The sequence below is a fragment of the Triticum urartu genome, chromosome 4A (genome assembly GCF_056163025.1).
Source record: "Triticum urartu cultivar PI428250 chromosome 4A, HENAU_Tu73, whole genome shotgun sequence".
NCBI classification, from domain to species: Eukaryota; Viridiplantae; Streptophyta; class Magnoliopsida; order Poales; family Poaceae; genus Triticum; species Triticum urartu.
Genome location: NC_141876.1, coordinates 481,346,724 through 481,368,107, shown reverse-complemented (window position 1 = coordinate 481,368,107; position 21,384 = coordinate 481,346,724). Strand labels below are relative to the sequence as shown.

General features: G+C 43.9%; 3 protein-coding genes across 4 annotated transcripts; 2 read left to right on the top strand and 1 right to left on the bottom strand.

Annotated features, from left to right (window-relative positions):
* The first annotated feature begins 4,152 nt into the window (after positions 1-4,152).
* LOC125552202 (glycine-rich protein) lies at positions 4,153-6,922 on the top strand. Its single transcript, XM_048715687.2, has 4 exons — positions 4,153-4,382; positions 6,173-6,276; positions 6,391-6,556; positions 6,644-6,922. The coding sequence occupies exons 1-4, from the start codon at positions 4,364-4,366 to the stop codon at positions 6,676-6,678; spliced, it is 324 nt and encodes a 107-aa protein (XP_048571644.2). The 5' UTR covers positions 4,153-4,363; the 3' UTR covers positions 6,679-6,922.
* Positions 6,923-12,427: 5,505 nt separating this feature from the next.
* LOC125552203 (putative BOI-related E3 ubiquitin-protein ligase 3) lies at positions 12,428-17,962 on the top strand. 2 transcript variants are annotated; one of them, XM_048715688.2, is made up of 4 exons: positions 12,428-12,631; positions 12,737-12,834; positions 12,990-13,282; positions 17,157-17,962. In XM_048715688.2, exons 1-4 carry the CDS (start codon positions 12,537-12,539, stop codon positions 17,685-17,687), a joined length of 1,017 nt encoding a protein of 338 aa, XP_048571645.1. In that variant the 5' UTR covers positions 12,428-12,536; the 3' UTR covers positions 17,688-17,962. The 2 variants fall into 2 exon arrangements, with proteins under 2 accessions (XP_048571645.1, XP_048571646.1); XM_048715689.2 differs by having other exon boundaries at positions 12,987-13,282.
* Positions 17,963-20,414: 2,452 nt separating this feature from the next.
* Positions 20,415-20,786, bottom strand: LOC147976237 (ethylene-response factor C3-like). Its single transcript, XM_087520788.1, has one exon. The coding sequence runs from the start codon at positions 20,784-20,786 to the stop codon at positions 20,415-20,417; it is 372 nt and encodes a 123-aa protein (XP_087376914.1).
* Positions 20,787-21,384: the final 598 nt, after the last annotated feature.

Below are 21,384 nucleotides of genomic sequence, written 5' to 3'. Positions count from 1 at the left end.
ATTACCATAGTTTGAGGAGTTCATGTATTCACTAAATGATAATGCTTTGTTCTGGTTCTCTATTAAAAGGAGGCCTTAATATCCCTTAGTTTCCTTATGGACTCCGCTGCGACGGGAGGGTGGGACAAAAGATGGCATGCAAGTTCTTTTCCATAAGCATGTATGACTATATACATAATACATGCCTACACCACATTGATGAATGGGATCTAGTTCTATGTCGCTATAGGTTACAACTGCTACATGATGAATGCCATCCAACACAATTATCCATCGTTGATCCAATGCCTAAGCTTTTCGCATATTGATCTTTACTAAGTTACTTTCGTTGTTGCTGCTGTTACAATCACTACAAAATTGCTACTGTTTCTGCTACTACTGTTACATTTACTATCATACTACTTTACTACTGATCACCTTGCTGCAGATATTAATTCTTTCAGGTTTGGTTGAATTAACAACTCAACTGCTAATACTTGCGAATATTCTTTGGCTCTCCTTGTGTCGAATCGATAAATTTGGGTTGAATACTTGATGACCCACAAGTACAGGGGATCAATCGTAGTCCTTTCGATAAGCAAGAGTGTCGAACCCAACGAGGAGCAAAAGGAAATGACAAGTGGTTTTCAGCAAGGTATTTTCTGCAAGCACTGAAATTATGAGTAACGAGTAGTTTGATAGCAAGATAATTTGTAACGAGCAAATAACGATAATAGTAAGAAAAGTGCAGCAAGGTAGCCCAATCCTTTTGAGGCAAAGGACAGGCCAAAAAGATCTCTTATAATAAGTAAAGCGTTCTTGAAGGTACACAGGAATTTCATCTAGTCACTTTCATCATGTTGGTTCGATTTGTGTTCGCTACTTTGATAATTTGATATGTGGGTGGATCAGTGCTTAGGTGTTGTTCTTACTTGAACAAACCTCCTACTTATGATTAACCCCCTCGTAAGCATCCGCAACTATGAGAAAAGTATTAAGAATAAATTCTAATCATAGCATTAAACTTTTAGATCCAATCGGTCCCTTACGGAATAGCGCATAAACTAGGGTTTAAGCTTATGTCACTCTCGTGACCCATCATCTAATAACTACTCCACAATGCATTCCATTAGGCCCAAACATGATGAAGTGTCATGTAGTCGACGTTCACATGACAACACTAAGGGAATCATAACATACATACTATCAAAATATCAAACACATATAAAATTCACATGATTACTTGCAACAAGGTTTCTCCCATGACCTAATCATGCTCATGATCAGAGGGGTATTAAATAGCATAATAGATCTGAACATATAATCTTCCACCAAATAAACCATATAGTAATTAACTATAGGATGTAATCAACACTACTAGTCACCCACAAGTACCAATCTATAGTTCCGGTACAAAGATTGAACACAAGAGATGGACTAGAGTTTGAGAGGAGATGGTGATGTTGAAGATGTTGATGGAGATTGCCCTCCCCAAGATGGGAGAGTTGTTGGTGATGATGAGGACGACGATTTCCCCCTCCAAGAGGGAAGTTCCCCTGGCGGAATCGCTCCGCCATAGGGCAAAAGTGCTCCTGCCCAAGTTCCGCCTGGAGACGGCGGCGCTTCGTCCCGAAAGTCCCCCCCTTATTTTTTCTAGGTCAAAATGACTTATATACTAGAAGACGGGCACCGGAGATGGGCTGGGCCGAGCACAACCCATCAGGGCGCGCCTGGGGGGCCTGGCGCGCCCTGGTGTCTTGTGCTCACCAGGTGGCCCCCCTCCGGTAGCTATTTGCTCCATTATTTCTTATTTATTCCATAAAATTCCTCATGAAGTTTCAGCTCATTTGGAGTTGTGCAGAATAGGCAGCATGACGTAGTTTTTTCAGGTCCAGATTTCCAGCTGCCGGAATTCTCCCTCTTTGTGTGAACCTTGCACATTATGAGAGAAAAGGCACTATAATTACTCCAAAAAGAATTATTATGCATAAAAACATTATAAAATAACAGTAGGTAAACATGATGTAAAATGGACGTATCAATACTCTACCCTCAAAAACTGTTGCGATCCCCTATACTTGTGGGTTATCACCAATCCACAAGGAGATAGCCTCGCACCACCTCCCTCGCAACAGGTGAGGCGAGTACACTGGGCAACGATGGCTAGATGACTCTCTTTATATTATGTTCATGTTCACACAATTCTTTTACATTCATGCAATGGTGAACATACAAATCCCTAGTGTATGATTCAATATAGCATACCACTGGTATGTGATAGGGATTGTTTCTTCTTTGTTCTTCTTGATTAAAAATCCATCATGAGTGAATCTTCCGAGTTCAAGGAGTGATCCTCGCTTTGCGAGCGTATGGTCCTTCGAGTCCGTCCTCATGTTATGGTCCTCTCACTTGGTGAGGGTTGAAAAGGAGTGAGGTGAGACGTTGCACCTCCTCAGCTTGCCGGCAAAAGCTCATAGCCAAGTCCTCAGTCTTATTTGGTTGCATTATTTCTTCATGGTTTCTCATGTCATTCCAAACATGGTAGATTCGAGTATAGCAATCACTTGTTCAAGCACGTGGTTCATCTTCGTGGTCTTACTAGCCAATTTATTGCATGCTTTGTTGTGTACTTGCTGGGTCTCTGGAGTCACCTCTCGTGGACTTTGTTTCAGGTACATCATCGTGAGGCTTTGCAAGTAGTAGGGAAGGGTGTAGCTCCCATGGGTGTTCACTCATAAATTACACACCCCTTTCATTCACCTAGCTTGATCATGACAACTCTCATACTTTAGTACATGATTCTTGATAGCCAGGATCCACTTGTTGTGTATAAACTTTGCCATTGTTTGTTTCTGAGATCACTATGTTTACTTATCAAGGTGGGATTGGAGTTTGTTAGTTCCCACTTGGTACCCGTGTGTGTTGGGAACATATGTTTTCTTCTTCTTGTGTAGCATAACGGTTTGTGGCTCAACCACTTTGCTCTATATGGGTTATATGAGCTTGTTAAATGTTTCCGCTTGTGATATTATATATGCTCTGTTTACTCAACTGCCTGTCGTGGATGTCCGACTATACAAAGGAGGTGCTGCCGGATTTTTCCCACGAGCAGGTTTGGTTTGGTTTGTGTTCTGTGATGGTAACATTCCTTCTTACAAGGAGGGGTGTTATAGGGTGTCTCGGAATAGTCCTTCCAGAGAAAGAAATGGCCGCTCTCTCATTGGGATTCAACGCCGGAGTGTGCCCCGGAATCGAGCCCCCGAACAACGGCCACTGCCTACTCAGGTGGTCATGGACGAGCAACACAGCAGTCACCATCTCCTCATTGTCGGATGAAGAATCATCCGAGTCGCAAATGAAATTGTGGAAAAAGAACTCGTCGGCGGAGTCAGTTTGTACCTTGCGAGCAAACCGTCGAACAATTTGCGGGAGTCATCGAAGAAGTAGGCCGGCGAAGTGTCGCGCGCCTCCCCTGGACCAGGTAGCTGGCCTGGCGGCGTCTGACGAGCGTGTCGTTGTCGTCGAAGGAGCTAGCCGAGGGCGCGGTGGTGCTGGCGGCGACGTCGGGGGAAGCTGCGGTAGCCCGGCGGTGGTGGCGACGACGTTGGACGGTGGCGTGCTGCGGGGGAGGTATATTGGTGCGGACGGCTGGCGAGGGCACCGAAACTGGGCGGCGACGGCAATGGGATAGGGCGGTTGGGTGCTTGCTGTCGATGGGAGGAAGAGAATGTCCTATGTGCAACCGACTGGTGAGCAAGGGGGAGGAGTAGGTGGGCGTCACGCGCGTCCGGCTTGTGTCCGCGCCGACGCAATAAGACCTAAATTTTGGCCTAGAATGGGTCGCCCGACGAATGAAAAATGGATGCGCGTTCATTTAGATCGGCGTGCTGAGCCAATTTTGTGTCCGTTTTGACCTAAACAGACACACGCTAGCGAAATGGGTCGGCACGTTAGAGTTTTTTTAGGTCACTCTAAGAGAAGTCGTCCGATAGAAACTCGTTCCGGACGTCCGGCGTAAAGAGCTCATCTTCAGCCTCATATCATCCATCGAACGGCTCACAAAGCACAAGATGACGTGGTGCCCTCTTAACCGATAAGGAACCTACGAAGCCACTGACAGGTGACCCCACACGACCCCTAGTTTCCGGGTCCACGGGTCCACGAGCCAACAGCCAATAAACGAGGCAAGCACGGCAACCCTCTCGAGCCCATTGGTCAGGTCAGGTCTTCCCACGCGGAAGGACGAGGAAGGTTCACGAATCCCCTCCTCACTTCGTCCCTCCCCCTCTCCTATTTCTTCTCTCCGGACCCCGGGCCAAAATTTCATCCTAAGTTCCATCGAAGAGGGCGGCAAGGGGGCGATCCGGATAGCGCAAGCGCGACCATGGCCTACGTCGAGAGAGGTAATCCGGTGTTCCGATTCTGTAGATTCCATGTAAGATCTGTTCATAATCTATATATCCACCGTGGAAGTTTTGATCTGTGATTTCGTGCTCGTGAGTTCGTTCCTCCTGCCCGATTCGTCAAATATTTCACCTAGATGATTCCTGTGGTCATGTTCAGCAACGGGCACCGCAGGCTGGTCTGTCTATTTCAGTTTTCTAGAAAAACATCAACAGCTAGTGCATTTTATGGGAATCATTTGGACAATATCATCTTGTGGATTCCTTCGTTGCCACATACTGTATGTTTGCTTTCAGACGTGTAAGGAAAAACCTAGCCAGATTGGCTGATTGCCAATAGTTGTGTGCTGAGCAAGGGATCTTGCTAAATGAACAGTCCTTCACTATCGTTGCTGTTCAAACGGAATTTTGTGAGAAATATCCAGGTAGCAGGACATAGAGGCGGCCTCCATAGACTGGTAACTAACGCATTAGTGGTTGCATTCCTTTACATTACATACTACCACCAATTCCAGACCCCACATAATGGATGAGTTCTTTCCATGTTGATTAGGTCCAAATAGCCGAGTCCTCAGTATTGTTTTATATGTTCACTAAGATAGAAATATATCTTTATTTGTTGCCAAAAAGAGGGAAGGCTGCAGACAGATAAAAAATGTCTGGCGTATTTTTTAAAGTTTGTGTTAGAGATGTCCAAGCTTATTATGATATTTCATGGATTAATGGAGATATTCCTTACTGAATCATCGTAAGTAAGTGTCTCTGTATTTGGTGTGTGCACATAGTAGTCCAATTTGTAGTGGAACCTCGGCCACTTAGTGTCATTCTGTGGGTCACTGAAGAAAATAAGTGACGTTAGAAATTAGTTTGAGTGAAACAGGTAGCTGCCCACAGTTCAATGGACCAAAGTAAACAATTGCTAGTTTTCTTTGCGTACTGTTTGTGAGTTATACTAGTATTATCACCCACACTTTGCTAGGATGGTGATTCATTGTGTTAATACCACTAACAGCGGCATTTCTAGATTATTTAGGTGTTGCTCAAATTTGTCTTCCTAAGGGACACTGTTTCATGAAGTACTTCTGGCAAATTATGAGCTTCAACCCTGTGAGCTGAAAGGTCCGTGATCAAAGCATCTGTTAGGCATGTAAGACCTAAGTGATGACACGCTAATTGTGTTTGGTCCCTCCGTAAAGAAATATAAGAGCGTTTAGATTACTAAAGTAGTGATCTAAACGCTCTTATATTTCTTTACAGGGGGAATATAATGTTAATTGACTTGGCTTTATTAAGATTTTGCGTTATAATCAATTTTAGAGTAAAAGAAGACTGGTTCATTTGGTGTAACTTAAGATTTTAAGTGGAGCATACTCACTTCCGGGTGATTTCTTGGGTTATATTGCACTTATAGAGCGTATGAATTGGTGCTAGCAGTTTCATTCGTCAGTTCCTGGAGGCATGTCTTGTTTAAGAACAAGTTTGAGGTGACATTTTGGAGGCACCTGGCCACGTTTGATCACTCCTTGGCTTTTTCCTGAAGCCAAAATGTAGTTTGGAGCATTCACAGTGTTGTATTTGAAAATTGATTGATCACTTTTTAGCATGCACAAAGTTGCGTAATTCACCCTTGAGTACATGTAATTGCATTGTTGTTGAATTTGTTCGGATTCATTTCTGGCATTGATTGTTTTCTATAATTATGCGACTTCTTTTGATCTTAAGTCCGTATGTATGTGAGTAGGCTTTCATTTAAGTAGGACTGTGACCATCAATCTCATTTGTGTTTCCAGGTGTTGTGAAAGGCAAACGGACAATCTGGAGACTAAGCATAATCCCTGACTTCTTTAAGGCTATTGTGAACTTCATCAGAATGTTCTTCCTCACAATGTTTTCTGTAAGTGATCAGAATTAAACTGCTCGAATTATCTTATTGTTGCCAAATTAGCCTTTTGTCCCATATATTTCCATGAGTTAAAACACAATATAATTCTCGCATCTTATCTTGTAGATCGAGAAAACAGACAGCTATAAGAAAGGATATGGTAGTGGTAAGAAGTGGGATGGTGGACCTGGTGGGGGAGGTCCTGGTGGGGGTCCATATGGTGGTGGGGGCGGCGGCGGAGGTGGCCCTCGCGGTCCTCGCACACTATCTGACCTCCGATCAAACAATCAGAGTAAGTCCTATCTTCTGAAATTCCAGATTTTGTTGTTTGTTCAGAATGGTGGATTTGAGATTTCTGAGCCAAATTCTCTAATTTCAGGTTCCCTCCCTGCTTGTGGATCCTGCTGCGGATGACATCCTAACAAAAGAACAATGATTAATGACAGAAGAACTACCGTATTTCAATTTCAGCAGAGCAAAATCATTGCGACGCTGTGAAGAGTCTAGCATGTCGAGTATATATAGCTTGTTTCTGATGTGATTTGCACACTGTATTCATCATCGCTTTGCCATACTGAATTGTCCTGGATGGAGTCAAAATCTTATCCTTATACTGGTTTCCTGTTGTGCAATGTGAATTTACTATACCTTCTGTCTACTTTGTAATTCTGTTGAGATTGGACTTGACGAATTGTTTGCTATTTGTTGAATTCAGCGAGGAAATAGTTGGAACAACGTGAAATTTACCATGGTTATCTGATAGTCCTGTAAACTCCAACTGAAAACAAGAGTAGAAAAACTGAAAATGAAACTGTTCTAGGAGGAAAGTGTTCATGATTCTTATATCGGTTGGGTCAGCAAGCAAACCGCTGTCCTACTCCTTATCATTTACTTACATACCAGAAGTTTAACCCCATAACGATAAGTTTGGACTTCGACCAAGGAGCACGTAGCAAAGAAACTAAAGTTTACTATGTAAATTAATATCCTTATGTTAATCGTACCTAAGGCAATTTGAAACAAAATCGCCTTTGTCAACAAACTTTGAATGCTAAAATTAGATGTACCTTTGTAAACAGTGATGGTATGTTGTACTTGCTGAAATGGTTCATGTGAACAGCTCATGCTCAAACATTTTATGTCTTTTTTTTTTGAGCGGGGTCTATTGTGTTGATGAGCATCACTTGGGCGCAAAGCATTGTTTTGGTGCGGACCAAACCTAAACAAACTCTAAATAGACACAACCCCAAAAAATAACATGGATCAATGTGTGCCAGTGAGACCAACAAGAAGGCCTAAAAAGCCTTTTGCCTTACATAGTATTTCCATTAACCCAATAGAGTAGTCGAGTTGAAAGCCGGGAACTTAAGAGCGAAGGTTGTATCTTGTCCTGATCTAGAAAACCCCTGTGAAACATGACTTCTGCAAAACATACAGATATAATAAATGGTTATGGAACCACCCGAAACGTTTATTTTTTAATTCAAAAGGAAAAAACTAATCTCGATGGGTTGAATTACTTACAATTTCTGTAGGTTTTAATCCATAGAAATATTTCTTGTGGAGATCCTGTAGAGTATTTATATAATATTTTTTCTTTATCTCAGTTTCATATGATTCCCAACAATTTGATAAAAGAACTATTGCATGGACCGTGCCTCGTTTTAATTTTTGATGAGTTTGTTTCACTTCAGTTTTGGTATTTTGTCACTATTGCACTTTGGACTAGTGGGATCAGTACTCACTACAACTTTGCACTTTCGACCAAGATGGTTCGTTTCAGAAAACAACCGATTCATGTAAGGTCTGCAGCTAGAGAATGAACAATGACTTCTCTTTTGTACATTGGTGTGTCTGGAAAATGGCTATAACTTGGTTCTTGAAACTGGTGTAAACCCCACGCTTTGCTACAGGGAATTATTAAACTGTTCTACAAATGTTTATTTTGAAATATTTATATAAAAATTACACTTTTAAGTACAGAGTTACAAAGGTCAAATGTTTCCCTAAAAATACAAATTTGAAATGTCGTTGAAGTCCATAACAAACTAAAAATGTTAAATTTTGGTACAATATTTTTCTCACATAATTAAGGCAATTTCAGTGGTCGCATCAGTCAGGAAGTTATACACAAGATTTGGTAATGTTTTGATCTAATAATTGCCGTGCTTTTTTTCGAAGAGTGGATCTTTTGCTCTCAGGATCCATGGAGCCTGAAATTTTCAAACATTCAAAAATCAACCTTTTAATTTAAAAAAAGAGTCTGAAAATAAATACAAGTACTTATAGATGAATAGTAGATGTGTGCGAAATTTATCGCGAAATACATTTTTATGTGCCCTGTACAAAAAAACCAAAATCATGTAATTTTATAGTGAATAGTACTCCATATGTATTAGAAATACGCCGTTTTGTCATTTTTGTCTAGCTCGCATAAAAAGGTATTTCATCATGAAACTTCGTAGAGAAGTAGTGTACATCCATATGTATATGAGTATTTTTTCGGAATTTTTAGAAACTTAATTTTTTTAATTTTGAACTTTTCAAATAAAGGGCTCCATGGAGCTCGAGCTCCATTAGGCATTTCCGCTTCCTTCGTTCTTTTCTAATATGTCTTTCCACGAAGAGAGGTCATTTCACCAAGAGACTGTCTTTCCATTAAAAGATATTTTTCACTAAGGGGTGTGTCTTTCCACAAAGAAACAAGAAACATCATTTCAGTGAGGGGTGAGTTATTTAACCAAAGGACTCAATTGTTCATAGGCCCAATTGTCAAGATCTAATGAACATGATCCATCCTCGATATAATCCAACAAATTGTCTTTTTAGGTTCATTCCTTAGTCTAGCTTCTATGCAAGCTTTAACAATTTATGGACTAGTTGTGGCACTAGCGCTTTTATTTGCGAACCCTTTTGTTTTATCCTAAAAGAACTTCTTTCGATTTCGTTAGATACTTTTTTTTAGTAAATTGGTGTTTGTTGGAGTGGTTTAATATGGATGTTGCATTAAGAGCCGATTTTAGAGTAATAGGGAAGGGATTTCAGTTGCATGGTGTATGTCTAAAATTTGAATGAATAGCGTGAAGCTCTTATCGTCATTTTTCTTCACAATGTCATGCTTTTCTTCTTTACTGTATATAAGAACACTGCATGAAAAGTTTGGATTAACATTATACATTTATATTTTGAGTTCAAAATTCACAGTGACATGTTTTTAGTGTCTTCATGCGTATATCAGGTTTCAGGATAGGACTCTATCGATAAACCTATTTTTTTGGTAAAACGAGCCAAGCAAGTCTTTTTTTTTACGAGAGCAAGCAAGTTTTTTTGAAAGGCCATATGTTAAATATCATCCCTCACAAGAAACCTTCTTATGATAGTAAGAAATTACGTGCAAGTCCTTGCCAAATCAGCATTGTGTTCCTTCTGCATCCATAGATGATGTGTCATGAAAAAATATCATTACCGTCTCTAGGCCTCCGTCTCACCGGAGTAACCTTGTTCAAACCCATAAGCTTGTAGAAGCACTGGACGGGAAGTCATCTATGTAGACCAGAAGACAATGGTGCCCATGAATTGGGTAAATCATCGTTATGGAGAAGTCGGAAATGAGGGCTAGAGGATAATCTCGACTCCAACCAGACAAAGGAGGGGAACACAACCTTACAAGTTCCTCGACAAAGCCGTCTCTGGTTGAGCTTCATTGGATTGATATGGACCTAGAGAACAAAATAACATGGCAACACCATCTCCTCCACATGTGGCCGCTGTCGTGAACAAGCACTAATCACACCAGACCAAGTGCCCGACATTTGACACCATCCATGGACTCATCGATGCAACTTCTACATGGAAAAAGTCGAGGAATAATTATTCCCATCGTTGATGTTGCCCAACTCCACCGACAACGAAGAACTTGAAGACTCTACGAGACACGGTCAAGACATTTGGATCCGGGATCCCCCATATCCCCCCTACCGCAGTAGACGACAAAGGCCAACGGAATCCGCAGCGACACTGGTGGCTCGAGGGGATGCAAGTCGCCTCCAGGTCGCCTCTCTCAAGAAACCCTAGAAAAAATGTTTCAGGATTTTATTAGTTTTCTATTTATCAATTCTAAAATGCAAAACCTATAGCTGAACCACTCGTCCAAAGTGCACCATTTAAATATCCAAAATTTTGAGTTTTGGGAAAATTAGGTGCAACGTCCAAAATTATTATTTTTTGTAATAAGGATTTTTCTTGGTTTCTGGTATGATCCGTGTCACCTTAATCCTATTTTCTCTAGTCATGTGGTTAAAGAAAATTCTTTCTCTGTATAGTATTACAATAACAGCCACGAAGTAATTCGGTGAAACACCTTTGGGCTACTATAGAATCTTTTCTTTTATAACACTAAGCTCCCTAAGTTTGGAGCCCTCTAATTCAATCGAGGTCTCCAATTTGAATTTTGATCACACAATTTTGATCAGGTCAACGATTTCTCAACGAGCTCTCTTATTTAATTCATTTAATTCAATATACCCCTTAATTTTTAAGGCATCATAGTCAATTGAGGTCTCCAATTTAGTATTGAGTCAACCGATTTTGACCGGGTTAACGATTTCTCAAGGAGTTCTTTTATTCAATTCTTTTAATTAACTATGCTTCCTATTCACTATGCTCTCTAATATTTAATCCACAATGCTTGCCAATGTTTTAGGCTTCATAGTCAATTGAGGCCTCCAATTTAGAATTGAGTCATCCGATTTTGACCCGGTCAATTATTTCTCAAGGAGCTCTCTTGTTCAATTATTTTAATTTACTATGCTTCCTATTCACTATGCTCCCTAATTTTTAAGGCCTCATATCATCTGAAGTCTTCAATTTATAATTGGATCACCCGATTTTGACCAGGTCAAAAAATTTCAAGGAACTCTCTTATTTAATTTTTTAATTCACTACGCTCCCTAATTTTGAAGCTTTCTTGTTGATTGAGATATTCAATTTTGGATTTAGTTCATGATTTTGACCGGGTCATTGATTGTTCAAATCAATCGACAACAACTGACCTATAAAAACATATCAACCCCGCGCACCCCCTCACCACCCAGAAAAAAATAAGCGCTAACATGCGATACTGTAGCACCAATATAGTACATGTAGTCAGGGGCGCATAACTTTTTCCACATAAGTATGAATTTATTAGCAGATAATACAGAAGCACACCGCGAAGCTACACCAAAACACCGCGTCGTGATAAAAGGAAATCACACTCCATCATTTCCCTCACTTGCCAAACCAAATACTCCCTCATTTCCAAAATATAAGGTATATTAGTTTCTTGAAAAGACTAAAATTTAAACTTTGACCAAGTTTAAAGCCTAAAATATCGACACCAACAATACTAAATAATTAAAATATGAAAATTCATTTCATGATGAATCTAATGGTAGCAATTTTATATCATGGATATTGATATATTTCTCTATGAATTTGGTCAAACTTAAAGAGATTTGACTTAAAAAATATAATACACATTATATTTTGAAACAGAGAGAGAAAAAAAGTTATAAAATCCAACAACACCAACAAGCGACAAAGCACGCCAAACCCTTCTAATTTGAAATGAAAGCAAAGCTATGTTTCATATATTCTAGCCATCTATCACGACCTCCTCTACAACACACAAATCAAAAAGGGGGGGGGGAATTATGTGTCGTGCTTTATCTCTTTGTGCACAAATTGTTGTGCTTTTTGTGCGAAAATACATCTGCATCACACTTTGTTTTTCTCTTTGATTTTACATTCATTGAATCCTGTAAATATTGTCTATACGAATACAATGCAATAACTTGTGTGCGTACCCTCTATTTTTAAATATAAGTTTTTTTAGAGATTACAATATGGATTAGATACGTATGTATATAGACGGATTTTAGAGTGAGATTCAATATATAGTCCATATTAAAATCTTTTAAAAAGACCTATATTCAGGAACGGAGGGAGTATATATTGAGGGAAAATAGTAGATTTAGGAACAATACGAAGGGCTTTACAACAAAATACATCTCAAAATCTAATGAAGCACGGGGAACGCAGAAATATCGAACTGACATGTGGGCTCCAAGGTTCATGACCCCACATGTCAACTGCACATCTACTTGAAGTAAACCAAACCCAAATCACACTATTTGCCGGCACTCAGTACAGAGCCCAATTCCGCCTTCTCTCTCCTCCCTTTCCGACGAGGCGACCTGCCCCTTTCCCCTCTCGCGCACCTTCCGCTCGCCATGGCCTTCTTCTCCCACCACCACCTCCAGCAGCCCCACCCCGCGGCGCCGCCACCGCAGCAGCAGCAGCAACCGCCGGCGCCCCTCTCCTTCAGGTGCCCCATCTCAATTTCGGCCCCGTGCCATTTCTCCGTCCGTTTTCCTGCGGTAAGACGAGTCGCGCTAAAATCCCCTTCCTAATGCCCGTGAAATTTCGGCAGGAACGCGCTGCCGGTGCCGATCGATGGACAGATCCCGGCGCCTCTCGCCTTCTTCAACGCGCCGCCCGCTTTCCCGGACCAGGCCGGGCAGCCACAGAGTAAGCTACCCCCCCTCCCCCCCCCCCCCCCCCCCCCCCCCCCGCCCGCCCGCGAATCTCCCCATTCGTCTTTCGAAAATCCAATTGAATTGACGCTGATTTTCGAGGGATTGGAATTGAAATTTCATTGGATTTTGCTGCGTTCTGTGTAGTAGTGGACGCGGCGGGGCTGACGGCTGCGGCGGGTATGGGGTGGAGGCAGCCGAGGGAGCAGGAGCTGCTGGGGGAGAACTCGCAGATGTCGTCCATCGATTTCCTGCAGACGGGCTCGGCGGTGTCGACGGGCCTGGCGCTCTCTCTGGAGGACCGGCGCCATGGCGGCGGCGGCGCTGGCGCAGGGAACTCCTCGGGCGATTCGCCGCTGCTCCTGCTGCCGATGCTGGACGACGACATCTCCCGTGAGGTCCAGCGTCTAGATGCTGATATGGACCGCTTCATCAGGGCCCAGGTCACGTGCTCTCGAACCTTTTCCTTTGGGCGATTTGAGTTGTGCAATCCGTTTTATGCTTTACATGCTGTCTTTTTATCAGTTGACGAAGGTTTGTTGGGGTAATTAGTGAAGCGTTCACTTTGTCATGTCAATAGTCTCTGCAGGTGAAGGGCACATATAGATAGTCTCTTCACTTCACTTTTCTAATGTTGCAGGTTTCTTATTTTCTTATTAAGGCATGCGACGATTCTCGATTACTGGTAGCTCTCATGAGTGAATTCTCATGGTATGCCGTTTAAATAAATCTTGTGAGTCTTAAACATAAGAACGGTGAAATATTAATGAAGAAAAAACTGGGTAAATATCACTGGTACCACCCAAATCTTGTGGTTCAATTAAACACCACCAAAAGCTCAAACTCCTCTTCCATTTGCCTTTCGGTTGGCTCCGTTACACCACACTAGCAGCAATGTACTCGACCATCTGAATCCCAGTCCAACATTGGAATCCCAAATGAGATCTGAACACTCAGCTACGGTGAGTACATGATCTACTGTCTGCAGCTTGGGGTCAGTCTCCAGGAACCTAACAGATACCAATACCCGAGTAAAACAGAAGCTCTCGTCTTAATTTGCAGTTGTACCGAACCAAGCAGATGGAGCAGACCTGAATACAGTTCGGAGGAGGCAATGGGACTCGTGCATACATGCTTCCACACAAATTTAAAACACCGATAGGTTTTAATTGTCTGTTGCCACCACCTTGCGCTTTTCTGACCAAAGTGCATGCTTAAGCGCAATTAAGCGGTAGGAGTTTTGCTATCGACTAGGCATGCCTTTTTAACTACAGTTCCATGTCTGAGGTGGCATCTGCTGCTGGTGTATCTTCTGCAGGCGTTGCTGCCTTGCTGGTGCTCATATTAGAGCAACTCTAGCAGATCCTGTATAAATCGGTACTGCAAAATCGTTTGACCCTAAAATGATTTTGTGGGAACTCGAAGGTCCCGGCAGAACAGATCTGCTAAAGTTCACACTGCAAATTTAAACACCAGATTCGCGCTACAAAGTTCCAACAAAACCGGAGTTCGTACTTAGCTAAAACATACTCCCTCCGTCCCAAATTAAGTGACTCAACTTTGTACTAACTATAGTGGAAAGTTAGTATAAAGTTGAGTCACTTATCTTGGGATAGAGAGAGTAGATGAAACTACAAATTAAACCTCGAAACGGATTTCGCGCATTGGAAGTGTCATCCCTTGCTTTGTTCTAACCGCCCTTCCTTTAAGTTTAAGTATTCGAAACTCTGGGTTGCCGGCTCAATCATCGAGGCCGAGGTAGAACTTCTCCGCCGACTTGCGGCAAGCGTGGCGTAGGCATGGTCTTCCTTTGCGGCGACGAGCCTGTTGGCGGTGCCTTCTTCTCCGACCGCCGCCGTGTGCTCCGCGGGGAGGAGCTCCGCATCCGCCTCCTGGAACCTCTTGGTGTGCGGGGAAAGCACCTCGTAGAGCTCGTTGAAGCCGGCCCACGCGCTCCGCCCACCGCTGCGGGAGAGGCGGCCCCGTTTGCGCGCCTGCTTGGAACGCCACGGCTCGACGACAGACCGGCTGGAGCTGCCGGCCTCTGCATTGTGCCGGGCGAGCTTGCGCGGCGGTGACCCGCCACTGCCGCCATGCCCACGAGCACCACCGGCCATGGATCCGCAAGAAAGGGAAAGAAACGCGTGGCTAATTGCTCGCCTGAGAAAGGAAAGGAGACGACGGAGGGGGCGGATTGTGGCGGAGCTTATCCAGGACACGAACCCTAAAAAGCCCCCGACCCCGTACATATAGCGGCGGACGGGCGGATTTGCGGGCTGCCTGTAAATTTTGATGGGCCAGCGGACTTTTAGCGGACCTGTTCGGGCTGAAAAAATGCGGAAAACTGTAAAACCGCCGGAATTATACGGGCTGGCGAGGATATAGCGGATTTGCTAGAGTTGCTCTTAACAAGAGGGAGAATGGACTACAGCCTCCAGGAACTCTGGATGATTCAACATGAAATTCCACTTACTTCCTCCTGCATTCTTAGCTGTTGGAGGCCCAGTTTTACCTTTTCAATAATTTGGTCAGAGAGAAATTAATACAAATGTTCTGTAGCCAAAGAGCTAGCTATGGACAGGGGTGCGTGGAAGCTTGCTATCCATGTGCTAGAGCCATGAGTTGGTTGCGAGATCTTATGGGTTTCACCTCTAGCCTACCCCAACTTGTTTGGGACTAAAGGCTTTGTTGTTGTTGTTGTTGTTGTTGTTTGTAGAAATTAATACAATGTTCTGTAGCCAGATTTGGATCCATGTAAACTTCAATGATTGCCACTAGTGTAGATTCTGCCGTCGCCTCTTAGTAACCACTTGTCTTGTCTGTGTCAGTTTTGTTAGATGGATACCGAAGAAATTCCCTCATGTTATGCTCCCCCAATCTTGCATCCACTTTCCCTAATTACTCCTGGACCAGATCAAACCTGATGTGCAGTAGATGTGTAGCATTCTGATAGATGTGGTCCAGGGATGAAGTGCTTGCATGTTGGCATGGAACATGATCCAAGGGCCCAAAACTCACTGAACCGCATCCCCTGCACCACCATGCGGGAGGGGTCTACACATGTGACACAGCTCTTGGGTTTTCATCCTTGCTTTGCCGAAAAGGATCACCCCATAGTTACTACATTTGGGTCCTCAAGCATTAATATGCTGGTGCAGTCCATAGTAACTTCCCAGTGGGGCTAACCCACCACCACCTCCACTACACATGTGCACCTGGGCTGCAACAAATGGGATGGAGTATTACAAGAAATTCAATCAGACATATGTACAGTTTATACGGCCTGCCTGTTAGTGTACTCTAGGTCCTCTCCTTGCTTAAAGACAGAGAACCGCAAGACAAATTTCATTCGATGAAATAACTATTGAACCAAGGTCTTTTGAGCAGTAGCTATGTTCCTAGACCCTCTCTTTCAGTTGATGGGACAAACTTGTGTTGTTTTATCTCAAATTTCGTCCTTTAATACTGGTCAGATTATCCATTTAATAATAAATTACATTTTTTTATCAGCATTGAGTTTCTTCACTTCTTGGCTCTTATAAAACTCTATTATTAAGTTATTTTGTGAAATACTCCCTCTGTAAACTACTCCCTCCGTCCCATAATATAGGACGTTTTTTGACACTAGTGTAGTGTCAAAAAACGTCTTACATTATGAGACGGAGGGAGTAATATAAGACGTTTTAGATTACTAAAGTAGTGATCTAAAACGTCTTAAATTAGTTTACAGAGGGAGTAATTGCTAATAATAGGAACCTAGAGCTTGCTTTTATTTTGCTACCACATGATGTTTTTATTATCAAAGTGGACAGAAAAGGAGAAAGAGAGGGTATGGGCTTATTATATGTAAACTAAACAAAGAAGAGAAGCTTTTGTCACATGTGCTTAGTTGAGTTGCTGACTTTCTGTTGACAGCTATATGATCGATGTCAAAATAAAGTTTTTCTGGCGGTCTGACCCGTGAGCAATCACACCTCGCGAATTAAATAATAGTTGTACGAATTCATTTATTCCATGATAATAAGAAACCTTTCCATTTTTCCAAAAGAAACGAGAGACAGCAAAAGAGTTAGTGGAACATCAGAAGAAAAGATACACTCGAAACGAGCGAGGGCTAAGCAAGTATTGCCAGCGCTGTTAAACAAGTAGCATTCAGTTCTACGACCCAGAATTTGTTTCTAGTTAGGACTATGCTTAGTAGGGTTTGGGTCGAACTTCATCCCTGGTGTCATCACAATCTGTACTGTTAAAAAGAAATCTTGCTTCGATGCTTGAAAGTATTGTAGTTTTTTCTGACAAAAATGGTTTAACTGGCAGAGTGAGCGCATGAGGCAGTCTATATTGGAGAAAGTTCAGGCAAAGCAGTTTGAAGCGCTGGCCTCTGTTGAAGACAAGATCCTCCGAAAAATACGCGATAAAGAGTCAGAAGTGCAGAACATCAACAAAAGGAACCTGGAACTCGAGGACCAGATTAAACAAATGGCAGGGGAAGTTGGTGCGTGGCAGCAACGAGCTAAGTACAACGAGAGCATGATCAGCGCACTGAAGTACAACCTGGAGCAGGTATGTGCCCATCAGAGCAAGGACTTCAAAGAAGGCTGCGGCGACAGCGAGGTGGACGATACGGCATCCTGCTGCAACGGCGGGGCTGTCAATCTGCAGCTGATGCCCAAGGAGAACAATCACCCCAAGGATTTGACGGCCTGCAGGGTCTGTAAATCAAGCGAGGCGTGCATGCTCTTGCTGCCCTGCCGGCATCTTTGCCTGTGCAAAGAGTGCGAGAGCAAGCTGAGCTTCTGCCCCCTCTGCCAGTCTTCCAAGATACTTGGCATGGAGATATATATGTGATGTAGAATATAATTTTATGTACTGCTTGAGTATCTTATCTTTCGAGATGCTGATGTACTTAGACATCAATGTATTGTCAACTGTAGTCTCAGTGGGTCGATAAGACTGCCATTTCTGGTAGAATTACTGCAGCGAACTTCTGATCACAAGTGCATGATTTGAACTTCTGAGGCTTATCTAGTACACGTTTGCCGTGTGACAAACTGTTGCCTAGGGCATAATTTTGTGAAACCTATGTAGGTTGTGTTTATTTTTTAAGAATTTCCAAATGGTCACTGTCCTGCATTTTCTTAAAGAAAGTACTCCCTCCGGTCCTTTTTAGTTCGCATATAAGATTTGATTGAAGTCAAGCCTCGTAAAGTTTGACCAACTTTAAGAAAAAAGTGCCAACATTCACAATCTGCAATACCACTAGATGTGTCATGACTTAAAGTTTCATATTATATAACTTTAGCATGGCAGATGTTGATATTTTTTCATATAAATACGGTCAAACTTTGTGAAGATTGACTCCAAAGAATTCTAATATGCAAAGTAAAAAGGACCAGAGGGAGTAGAATGGCCGAGCTTATAAGCTAAAGAGTAAAATGCATCCGTGGTCATTGTACTTGTGTCAAAAGCTCATTTTGATCATTGTACTTAAGAATACGATCAACACGGTCATTATATACGACTTGAGATGATTATACGGTCACCAGTTCATTGTATAGTATTCTACTTTGTTGACTGGTCAAACATCATAGCATCCTCGGCAATACAGTTTGATGCTGGTTTGGCCAGATTGGGGGGTGTTGCTCGTTCCTCCTCGGCCTTCCTGGGTGCATGGTGCAAACCCTAATTGGGGTGCATGGTGCAAACCCCAATTGGGGACGACGGACCCTTTCATTGTTGAGGTGCTCGCGCTACGTGAAGGAGTCATCTTTGCCAAGCTTTGAGGCTTTTTGCATGTGCAACTGGAATCCGACTGTCTTGAGGTAGTAAACCTTTGGACCCTTGGCTACATCGATCGGTCGATAGTAGCACCAATAGTTGCTGAAATTAGAGAGCTTTTTGTTAGCCTTTTGTCTTTCACTATTTCTCATGTAATAAGAACCGCTAACGGTCCTGCAGCGTGCATGTACGTTTAATGTGACCGAAAGCTGGCTGGACTCCACTCCTAGCGTCCTGATTAGCAGCCTTCTGGCTGATTGTCCAGCGAATGCCTTTACTTAATAAAGCTCTCTGAAATTCTGCGCAAAAAAAACGTCATAGCATCCTCTTTCTATCTTTATATGGGTCCTACCTGTCAGTGGAAGAAAAGAAATAAAAGCCATGCATCGAAGAGAATCGAACCAGGGACATCCACCAGCAGTCCTGTCCAGCCGCACCGCCAAATCTGCAACAATCATTCTTAGCGTTATAGCCGCCGCGTGTGTGCATGCTATCGTGCGCGGGCATAGACAGCGTCTGGGGGGCACAAACAGCCGAGCCCGGTGTCCTCGCTTGAACACGGCCATGTTACCGTTCACCGACATGCTCGCGCAGCCGCACAGCCCTTTGCTCGACAAGGTGGGCACCATGATGAGCACGACGAAGGTTCACACCTTTAGGCCTTGCCCCGCAACGTCCGCCTTGCTACGTGTAAACGTTCACACCATGACAACGGCGACATCAAGGTCGTGCACCACCAGGTGGATGGCGACGCTGACGAAGAACTGCGACAATACGACTTCGCGTCTCGAACTCGTGTCGTCTAAGTAGTCCAACAGTTGCTCATCTCATCACGGTCGGTGTACAGTTTTCGACGGGACGGCGGCTGCAAAAGTGGTGCGTGCATGCATGCAAGTGTTGTTGTGTGCGTGTTAATTAAATAACCGTAACGATGATCCTAAAAAAACGTAACGCTCTATGGATTTAACACGAAGTTGTGTGGGACAAGGTTAGCGTAGGTGGGCTTCGGCATAGTATCGCTGGTATGATTCGCATGCGACGCATTTGTTTCCCACTAACAGGCAGGACCCGCATAGATAGAGAGAGGGTGCTGTGATGTTTGGCCAGTCAACAAAGTAAAATACAGAGCTATACAATAAGCGAGTGACCGTATAATCATCTCAAGTCATATATAATGACTGTATTGACTGCATTTTTAAATACGATGACTAAAATGAGCTTTCGACACAAATTCAATGATCGTGGATACATTTTACTCTAAACTAAACCAGGTCAAAACCTTTGCACAGGGGCTGATTTTTCGAAGGAACCAGCAGAAAACCTAAACACCGCACGCGGATTACTTCCAACCTAAGAACATCTTCAATAGCCGCGCAACGTGCCGTGTGTTAAAAATCGCGATACAGCGTCGCGTTAGCCAGCTTTTACGTGCAGCGGTGCGCTGGCTTCAACGGCCGCCGCAAATTAAAGCACGCCCACGCCGCTCCAGCAGGCGCGCTATATTTCAGTTTTTTCTACTACATATTTGGTTTTGTAGATAGTTCTCCTACTACATATTTGGTTTTGTAGATAGTTCTTCTACTACTACTCGTCCAACTCGGACTCTGTCTCAGTGATGTCCTCCTCCGACGTCGGAGCGTAGGCATCAAGGAACCGCTCGTCGCCGGAGTTCCAGGAGGACGCATCTCCTAGCGCTTGGTTGTATTTAGCGACCGCCTTCTGCGTTCGCTTGTCCTCGCGATAGTCGGCTCGCTCCTCCCTCCTCTTCGCCCTCCTCGCCCTTCTCTGGGCGAAGAACTATTCCTCGTTGGTGTCTTCCGGGAAGTGATGACTCCACAACGCCATGACTTGCTCGTCCATCTCGGCCAGCCTGAGACGATGCTCCCGCCTCCGGTGCTTGCGATGATCCTCGTCAGTGAGAAGCCGCGGGAAAGGCGCCAATTCCTGTGCGCGCTCCCGCGTCGCCACGTCGGCGAAGTTCATGTCCTGACAGGACCGCAGGAGGCGCCATGCCGCATCGTCGTTCGCGCGGGCGCCCTCCTGGGCGGTGTCGAAAGTTCCGAGACGGAGCCGCATGCCGCCGCCCGACCGAATATCGGCGAAGTAGGTGCCGGACGGACGCACGCGAATGCCGCGGTAGCCTGTACCTCCCCGGCGCCGAGGCGGCATCGTGATGCGGTGGTGGCGTGTCGGCGGCAGAGTGCGGCAGGGGGCGATGGAGAGACGGAGAGAGCGGCGGAGGCGCTGCAATTTATAGATGTGCCAGACGCGGCGCGCCAAATGTAGCGCGCGAGCGGCCGCCTTTTTACACGCGCGCAATCATTTCCCGCGTGCTAGTTTCGCGTCATCGCTGGAGCGCGCGAAAACATCCCACACGCGCTATAAAATTAATTTACCACGCGCGCGCGTCTTTTAGCGCGGTTGTTGGAGATGCTTTAAAGAGCTATTCGGCAATCTATGAGCTTCTTTAAATCCCAAGATCCGTGGAGCACCTTCCTCGCTCGGCAATTTTGAACTGCAGCTCCGCGTGCTCCCGAGCAGAGGAGGGACTCCAAACCAGCCCTAGAAGACAGCGAGGCAACATGGTCAACATAGTATACTAACAACCCAACGTTGAGATAAAAAAAAGTATTCGTAACAACACGACATGAATCGTCGTGCTCTATCCTCGTGGAAGCTAAACACTAGCGAAAGCCAGATGGTACAAAACAAATACCACGGTGTTAACGAGGCAATGACCCATCAGGGTTCTGGAACCAGCCGACTA

What these genes read in the sequence shown, in the direction of transcription:
- LOC125552202 (XM_048715687.2), top strand. An exon ending in TCTTCCTCACAATGTTTTCT is followed by an intron (nt 6,277 to 6,390) that starts GTAAGTGATCAG and finishes CTTATCTTGTAG; the next exon opens with ATCGAGAAAACAGACAGCTA. An exon ending in CCTCCGATCAAACAATCAGA is followed by an intron (nt 6,557 to 6,643) that starts GTAAGTCCTATC and finishes CTCTAATTTCAG; the next exon opens with GTTCCCTCCCTGCTTGTGGA.
- LOC147976237 (XM_087520788.1), bottom strand. Translation starts at nt 20,786, where the DNA reads ATGCCGCCTCGGCGCCGGGGAGGTACAGGCTACCGCGGCATTCGCGTG.
- LOC125552203 (XM_048715689.2), top strand. Translation starts at nt 12,537, where the DNA reads ATGGCCTTCTTCTCCCACCACCACCTCCAGCAGCCCCACCCCGCGGCG. An exon ending in CCGGCGCCCCTCTCCTTCAG is followed by an intron (nt 12,632 to 12,736) that starts GTGCCCCATCTC and finishes AAATTTCGGCAG; the next exon opens with GAACGCGCTGCCGGTGCCGA. An exon ending in ACCGCTTCATCAGGGCCCAG is followed by an intron (nt 13,283 to 17,156) that starts GTCACGTGCTCT and finishes TTTAACTGGCAG; the next exon opens with AGTGAGCGCATGAGGCAGTC.